Consider the following 9,397-nt stretch of genomic DNA (forward strand, 5'->3'; position numbering starts at 1 on the left):
ACCCCTCCGGAACGCGATTTACTGAGGGGAATGCAGAACTCATCTGTACAGGGGGAACACACATAGGGTACTTGGTAATGGTTGCTAGGGCGTAGCTAGGAAGTGGTGATTCATGATTGGCTATTTGTGGCCCGAGTCAAACGAGCCCACCCCATATCTCTATGACACCGTGATCTAAATATATCCATCTGAGCCTTTTATAATGGCAGTCTATGGGATCTGTTGCTAGGGTGCTGTAAATGGTTGCTAGGGCATGACTTGACAACTTCACAGTGATACTTTTTTTTTTGTCAAGAAAAAAGATGATCTGAACACTGTTGTGTAAATTGTGGCTTTTTACTCTAGCATTACATCCCACCCACATCCCTCTGATCAGCATGTGGTACATTGTATTACTATAATTAAAAATGAAAATTAAACAGTTTCTTACAAGCTTATGTGATTTGATAAAATACATAATGAAATATAATCGTACATGGGTAACAGAGAAATTACAATAGCTTCAAGCTACACATGATAGTTAATGAGATTAATACAACACTTCTACTTGAATGTCACTATCATGTCTCGTCTCGTGGGATAAGTGTCTCGTCACACCCCTAGTAACTAGTAATGAGTAATATATTACATGCTTTGAGTAACTAGCCCAACACTGTTTGCTTCTCAAACACCACTAATAATAAGCTTAAGTAGAAGATCAGTAAGTTGGCTTTCTCAAGCTAATTTAAGGCACACACGTTAATATTTATTAATCCTCCTTAGCGTTAGCACAACAAGTGACAAAATAATTAATACTCGGAAACTTTCAGACCTGTACTGCATGCAATTAATAGCAGGATTTTCAAATTATTAATTTACTGTTGTTTTTGACACATAAGTATTTTGTATGCATTTAGAAACTAATCATTATTGCTAATAACAATGAGATAAGAAAAAAATACTCTTGAAATGTCAAAGAAACAAGTAAAAACAATTTCTACTGTTATCAAAAGCAAAAATTCACCTCACCAAATTATAAAGTGATTAGTTGCACCTAATAATTAGTAGTAAATACAGTTTATAGCTTTTATAACCTAACCCTAACAGGATTTTCTTCAAAGGTGTTCTTGAACTAAAATATTATTCATAAAGTCGTAAATTAAAGAATAAATAGAATCCTTCATTTTTCTTCACTGATTATTCATCATTCATTATGCTTGTTCAGAAGTATTTGTCCAAACTCTCAATAGCGTCCTGTTTTGAGTGGTTTCTCCATTCATCTGGGATCTTACCCCGATCCTGAAATTTTTTATTGTACTTATTTTCCAGCTGTTTCTGAAATCTGCAGACAAACCACTTCCAGTACGACAGCTCAGTGAGGTCAGGGGTGATGCTCCATTCAGCATAAACACCTCCTGCTGATTTGTAATCTTTATATGGAACGGTTTCTTCAGATTCATGAGATGGGTAAAACTCTATAGTACTTGCCACTAGAGTTGTGCAAAAGCCTGCACAAAGATATTGTGTTCTTCTATAATGCCACCCATTCAGTCCATTAGGTCGATGGAAAGGAACATTGTGAGGTTGTGGTTTATGGTCTTCTGCTGTGTTGGTGCAGATGGCTCCACAGAACGGACACTGAACCCAACAGCACTGACAGAGGTGTTCGATTAGAATCTCATCTGGCTTGTCCTTATATTCCAGCTTCTGTAGAAACGATCCTGTACTGAATTCCTTTCTCATGTCAGAAATTATAGAAGGAAGTTGATTTATTATTACCTCGGCTAGAAGTTTTACATCAACATCATCACGACTCACTCCTTCAAGGTCCTTTTCAGAGAAAATCAGCACATCTGATAAATTCAGCATGAAAATCTTCAACCACAGATCAGCATCTCCACTATCATCAACCTCTTCAGATGCTCTCTGCACTGCTTCTATGATCTGATTCTCTTTCTGCCTTAAATCATCATCTAACTTTGGCAGAACACTGATGTTGAAGTTATCATTTATGTACTGATTGACTTCATCTTTGATGAAACTCTTGAAGTGTTCTTTGGGATTATGAATGTAGGTGATGTATGCCTCAAAATCCTCCTTTTCTGCCAGAGTCTTCAGGATGTGTTTCTCCAGATTAGATCTGTTTCCATTCAGTGATTCACACTTTGATCTCATATCATCTGCCAAATCACGGGCAGTTTTTTTGTAGACACTGTGCTGAATGGGTTCTTTCAGTTTATTACAGATGATCTCTCCTATAATGGCAGCTGATGTTGCTCCCTGACAGTATTTCTGGAAAATTCTGTAATACTCTTCTCTTTTTTTTTTTAAATAGAGAACAGGGTCATTGGCTTCCTTGAAGATTTTGTGTTGTTCAATGAATGTATTTTGTTCTTTCTTGCATATGGAAAGTACCAAATCACTGAAGAAGTGTTTCTTGAACACATATTTCTGTTGTCTTTGCTCATAGTCTATTAATTTTGCCTTGATGACATCAATGAGTTCTTGAATGTAGCTTTTGTTGTAGCCCATCTTTGCAATGTTGTGTGATATGATCATTTTGTTTGCTTGCTGAGCAATGTCTGCAAGCAAGTTTCTTATTTGGTTGTCATCCTCTTTAGAATATTCAGTCTTTGTTAATTTAAGCGCATTTGTAATTTGTGTAATTTTGTGTTTTTTAACCTGTACATAGTCTGAATAGCTTGACAACTCCAAGACATCACATTGTGTGCTTTCTGTCCAGTGTTCTAGTACAGAGGAACTTTCATTGATGTCTCTGAGGAGATCCCTCAGATCTCTTAAAATGTCAATATCCTGGGCTTGAGGTATCTTTTTGATAATCTCGTTCACCCAGTTGCCCCAAAACTCATCAAACCTGTTTTGCAGGATTTTATCATCATTTGCTTTGTCTTTGTCTTTAAGAGTTAAGGCAAGATGTTTGGCCGCCTCAAGGAGAGCGTTTTCATTTTGTGTCCTCTGATCATCAATCTTTTTCTTCAGGACTCGCTGCTGAAGCACCACATTCAGTTTCCTCTGCGTTTCCCTAATAATGTTTTCCTGTATGTGTGAGACTTTTATTTCAAAAGATGTTTTCCACTGAATCAGTATACTGGCATTGTTGTCTTTCTCAAAGAATTCTGACATAGATTTTTTCACTTCTGTACTTTTTACATTTAGTTCTTCTTGAAGATGTGTTTCCTCAACCTCTTTGATTGCTCCATTTTCTATTTGGTTCTGTAGTTTGTTTTCAGTTTCCAGCATGGCCTTCCTAAGACTCCAGGTCCACTTACTGTATTCTGTCTCCAATCTCCTGTATGTGGCGATCTCCAGGGCATTTTTGAAGCTGAACACAAACCGTTCCTTCAGCAAAGCCTCCCAGAGATTTGTAATGTGAGTATTTATGTCTGTCAGTATCATGCCATTTGATTTTGAGATGTAAGAGAGAATAGTTTTCTTAAGGTCTTGAATGTTTTCACAATATGAAGGGTTTGGTGGTGCCATGGGTGGGGTCCCTTCCCAGAGCTGAGCAAAATACACCACATCCTTCTGTACATCAAATCTAATGACATCACTGAAACATTCTGCATCACAGACTTCATCTTCAGCAGCGAGTTTTGTCATCTTATCTAGTGTCTCCTGCAGTCGTCTCCTTCCCTCCATGTTTTTCTCTCTAGCTGTGACGTCTGAAACGTTCTGATGCACAAACACACAGCCGGGATGCAGTCTGACCTCATTCATTCTCATGAAGGCCTGAACCACAATCTGAAGAATGTCCTGCATCTCAGACGGGTTTTCTCCAAAGATGTTGATCAATGTCATATTTCCAAGACCAACAACAAATGTGGCCAATTCATTGTCATGATGTCTTGTTGATTCTCCAGACAGTTCTAGAGCACGAAGACCCTCAGTATCAACAACCAGAATATAGTCAAAGTTCATCTGTGTTTTCATCTCATCTGAGACTCTGACCAGCTGCATGAAAGCTCCTCTGGTGCACCTGCCAGCACTGACCGCAAACTGGAGTCCAAACATTGCATTCAGCATGGTGGATTTCCCAGAGCTCTGAAGCCCTAAAACTGACAGAACAAAGACTCTCTGGTGTCCCAGTTTCTGGATGAGTTTATCCAGAACAGCAGAGATCCAGATCACAGGAACATGAGCTGTATCTCCATCCATCAGCTCTAGAGGAAACCCAGAGATCATCATCCGTGCTGCAAGACTTGGGAGAGAAGAGAAGTTAATCTTCAAGTTTTTCTTGTTCTCCTTCACAGATGAACATGATTCATAGATCTGACCGATCTCCCTCATGATGTGCTCCAAACCAAATGTTGCATCTTGAAGTTTCTTAGATAATTTCACAAGTTCTGTTTGTTTTGGCAACAGTTCTGCAGATTTATTACTGCTCTTACTTTGTTTTGAGACTTCTGACCATGTTTTATCATACTCTTGATGTAGACTAGAAAGATCAGCTGAGGTATGTTCATCCAGGAGGATTCTGAGCCATTTAAGAAAAAACATTGATTTATTTGTAACATGTGAGTTCATTTGTTTCATGAATAAATGTATAAACTCACTGATGGGAGCTTTATGCTGCTCTTCACGGATTTTCATCATCTCAATTTTTTTTTTACTAATTTCCATGTCTGGGTCATCTCCTTGAGGTCGATTTAGTTCTTTATTCATCTTACACCACTGATGCCACAGTTCGCCCTGACAGGGCAGAACAGATTTTTTGATTTCTGTCAGATGTTTTCTCTTCAGTAAATTAATCATTTGCTGTGCTGCCTCCTTTCCTCTCCTGCAGTCATCATCATCTTCCTCATCTACTCTGATGTCTGAGTGTTTGGACACGTCTTCAAGTCTGAAAGTGGAAGCAGATTCTGAAAGACAATTTGAAATAGCTTGTCTGAGATCTTCAGACACTTCTGCCTGACCTCTGTCTTTCAAACCAATTTTATATTTTCCATTCCTCTGCTCAGTGAGAGCTAAATCATTTTCGGGAAGAAGGCAAATCAGTGGCTTTGGGTCCTTGTAAAGGCTTTGGATTTTTGTCATTCCTTCGTCATTCCTGCTGAGCTGTGGTAAGACGACAACATTGACTGAGGCCTCTTTAGTCATTATATCCAGCTGTTTCTCATGTTCTCCTGCATCACCGTGTAGATTACAGAAGGCAATGCGGCTGGTGAATTTATCATCATGTGTCCCAGAAGGGCAGAACCAGGCGATCTCCACCACTCCATCCATCAGGACTCTGGTTCTGCTGCTGCCTGGACAGTGTCTGTGGAAGAACGTGTGGTGTCTCTCGTTGATCAGACTGTTCATCAGCTGAGACTTGGATGAGGACACAGAGCCAAATCTGAAGAAAAACACCATTGGAGTCGCTGCCTTCCAGACCGGCTGGTTTTGACTGATGGTTTCATAGTTGTTGTTTTTTATCTTCCAGCTCTGGTTAATTTCTCTAAATGTCCAGAGAGGAAACTCAATCTGTTGTGTGAATGGATCAGGAACAAGCAGAGGCAGAGCGTACCGGCACTGGGACAGTTTAGTGACCATCAGCTGCTTCAGGAAACCATCAGCACAATGAAACACAGCCATCTGAACATCCATCGGGTGAATAGGGTCTGTGTTGCTCTCTCTTTCATCAGACAAAGATGGTTCTTCAAAAAGTTCACTAAACACATCAACAGTGTCTTCAGATGATTGTTTGGCTTTTTGTTGTTTTTCATTGTGATGCTCACTAGTCTTTGTAACAGTGATACTTCTGGCTTTGTAGTTCATCATCAGTAGTTTTTGTAAGAACATGTGAACCAGTTCTTCCTCAGTACAAGACCCATGGGACTGCAATGAATGTGCAGTTATCTGAAGAACATCTGAAGCTCTCAGTTTATAGTTGAACTTGGCTTCAAGTTGAAGTCTGTGAAAAAGTCCCTCTACTTCTTTTTTCAGTTCTTTTCCTCTTGTTCCAAGGTCTTTGGCTGTTTTGGCCTGTAAAATAAACTAACAGTCATTTGTCTAACAGGATATTTTCTGCAAACAGATTTCCAGACACCATATAGCTTTATCCTTCAGTCAGACGTGATCAAGAGCTTACACTTGGATACTTTTATAAAACAATTTAAATTTAGAGGTATAGATGTGCAGCAGTATTGCCTGTACATTTATTTAATTTAGTCAGTTAGCAGACGCTTTTATCCAAAGAGACTTACAAATGAAGACAACAGAAGCAATCAATTGTAATATTAAAACAACTAAAACAGATCCAAAACTAAAAGCTAAAACTTTAAAAATACTATATATGCACATTTAAAAATAAAGAAATTAAATAAAAATGCATACAACTAAATTTCTCAAAACTTAACATTAAATGAAAACAAAAAATAAAGCTAAAAACAATTCAAAATATTAAAGGAACAAAAGGTATGAGTATAATTATGATTCTAATTATTATTGGAAATATTATTACTAATTATAATTGAAGTACTAAAATAACTCAAATTAAATAAACCTAAAACTTAATTAAAAAAACCTATACAGACATAAATAAAAAAAACTAATAAAAGGACAAACATTACTACAACTTTAACTAAAATTAAAATAGATAACAAATACAAATCAAACTACATTAGTTTATCAGTAATCCTAAAAAAATAACACTGAGCCAAACACACATGCTAAAAATACAACAACTTACTTACACATAGTAGTAGTAAAGAGGAGAAATAAATATACTATACGATACTTATATCCCTTGCCGGTGTCCCTGTATAGTGGAGTCGCACGGTAGAGTCGATGGTCTTTACACTCTTCGGTCTTCACACGAGTGCTGCCGCGATGGCTGCTGTGGTAAACTAAGCTTTTTTATACTCGTATAGCAAAATACTAATTGAATTAAACTGAACCAACTTTCCTGTTTATCACAACAAATGGCCAAGCAAGCCACGACACTGACAAGGGAGGCGATACAGTACAAGACCAAACGCCATATCAGCACGTCTCCACACAGTAAACAAAACAAGCCTTTCCTAGCAACAACAACTGCTCTAAACGCTAATGAGAAGTAAATACACTTACAAAAACACTGTGCATTTTTCTTCCCCTGGGCAATGAATTTGTTCCACTTAGTTTCTCTCATAACTGATTTATATAGTGAGAATAAACTATTTTTGTATGATTCAACAGACTTTTGTATGACCACTATTTTCAACATCTGCACCCTTCATCTCTTTGGCATTATGGGGTATGTACTGTAGATTGATGTGACGCAAAAGTTTAGCATTAGCTTGCAACTTGCAACAATAAAAAAAAAACATATATATATCCCATATAGCCAAGTGTTTTCAGTGGTTAGTTTACACTTCACACAGAACTTACCCTGTCTCTCTCTTTTTCTTTTGTGGTTGTGTTGTCCATGTTGTCTTCAACAGTTCTGGTTTGATCTTGTAAGTAAAAAGAAAGTAGACTTTGTGTTGGTTAGTTTGTAACCACCTAAGTTTTTATCTGCCATTTACAGAGCAATTCATATGGCATAAGGAATATTAAATGACTCCTTTAATGGACAGAATTAATTGACTACTATATCACAAATAACAGCATAAAGATAAACACCTGAGTTTCCTCATCTGATATGTTACAAAGTGTTGCTGAAGGACAGATAGAATACACAAACGAGAATCCAATAAAGAGTCTTTAAAAATAAAGCACGGGTAACCAGGGGTCCATTCTTCGTACCTTGCTTAATACATCTGAAATTATTTAAAAGATGCCAGATCTTCTAATTGTGATAAATGATCTCTGGTTAATTTGGTTCTTCAAACAAATTTGCAGATTTGATTAAAATGTCTGGATTAAGTTGTCTAAGATTACTGCGTGTTCTCGTGGTCCCCAAAAAGGGCAGATGTATCAATACTCGAAACCACAATCAGCAATGCAGCGATTGGCTGGCGGCAAGACAGCAACGTAATGACATCATATAATTAACAAAGACACGAAAAACTCAACAAATTTCTGGACCTTTATAAGGAAACTGGAGACCGGGAACTAGGAGACAATGGAATCTTTCATCAAACAACATTTATTAATCCAATCGCTAGAACATAGGAGTCGCAGGAGACACAGAAGACAAGGAATGACGTATAACAGCTGACACCAGACTCAGGGAACAGAAGGCTTATAAACAGAGGAGTAAACTAGATAATTAATGACACACGGCTGGAGACTAATAAACTGATAAACCTAAACGGGAACAGGAACAAGCCAAATATGGGCACGAGAGGAGGGGAAACACAAGACACAGGAAGACAGGACTGACATATATTCCCCCCTCTCTGAAGGCGTGTCTCGTGCCTCGCAACATCCAACGGGGAGGTGGGGTGGGCGCTCTGGAGGCCTCCAGAGACCAAGAGACATAACAGACGGCCTCCAGGGCAGCGCCTGTTCAGGGACCCATGGCGGAGCAGAAGATTCGAGAGGCCATGACAGGACCGCCTCCGAGGCCGCGGCCCCAGCCCCCGCCTCAGCCTCTACGGCAGGAGCCCTACTACCCCCCCAAAAAAAATTCCTTGGGGAAAGTAGAGGCTTGATCTGGCTGGCGTTCTGGAAGTGTGGACTCTTGGGGGCGCTCTGGAAGTGCGGACACTGGCGGGCGGGCACAGGCGGGCACAGGAGGGCGCTGTCAAGGAGCAGGCTCTGTAGGGTGCTGTCCAGGAGCTGGCACTGGCCTGGAGGGAGCCGCGACTGACAGGCTTGCTTCATAAACTTGCAGGCTTGCCTCGGAGAGCCATGGACGACGGCGTTGCTTTCCCCGTGGACGGCGGGCTTGGGAGAGTCGCGGACGGCAGCGTTAACTTCCGGATGGCGGGCTTGGGAGAGCCACGGATGGCGGGCTTGAGGAAACGGCAGACGGCGGCGTTAATTTCCCCACAGACGGCGGGCTTGTGAGAGCTGCGGACGACGGCGGGCTGGTTCTGGCTCGGGGCAGGACACTCTCCAGACACCGGAGGATCCCTTCCCTCCATCTTAGTCCTGTGGTGTCTGGGAGGTCCACGAGATGATGGGAATTGGGAAAAAATAAACGGGGGAAAACGGCTGTTACATGTGTGTGTTTTATCCTATGACCTAGTTTTGCCCATTCTGTTTAATTAGTTATTGAGTTCACCTGTCGAGTCCTCGTTATCTGCACTATATTAGTTCCTGTCATTTGAGTTTGAGTTTGTCGGTTATTGTACATGTCTACATGTTGGTGCAGCCTGCTTCTGAGATTTCTGTGTATCCTCTCCTTGGACTATTATTAAACGTCTAAATTTAGATGTTTCTCCTTCCTCGTGAGCCTTCCTCTGCACAACACGTAACAACGGTGCAGAGGTAAGGTTCACTGGTCAACTGTTCCGTCACGTTCGCTGGAGACCGGTAACGAGGAGAC

General features: G+C 40.1%; 1 protein-coding gene across 1 annotated transcript; it reads right to left on the reverse strand.

Moving 5' to 3' along the window:
- Positions 1-1,200: 1,200 nt before the first annotated feature.
- Positions 1,201-8,730, reverse strand: LOC306845755 (interferon-induced very large GTPase 1-like; the record flags this gene model as incomplete). Its single annotated transcript, XM_079378734.1, has 2 exons — positions 1,201-5,964; positions 8,338-8,730. 2 exons carry the CDS (start codon positions 8,728-8,730, stop codon positions 1,201-1,203), a joined length of 5,157 nt encoding a protein of 1,718 aa, XP_079234860.1.
- Between the last annotated feature and the right edge of the window lie 667 nt (positions 8,731-9,397).

This window comes from Barbus barbus (genome assembly GCF_936440315.1).
Source record: "Barbus barbus genome assembly, chromosome: 26".
NCBI classification, from domain to species: domain Eukaryota; kingdom Metazoa; phylum Chordata; class Actinopteri; order Cypriniformes; family Cyprinidae; genus Barbus; species Barbus barbus.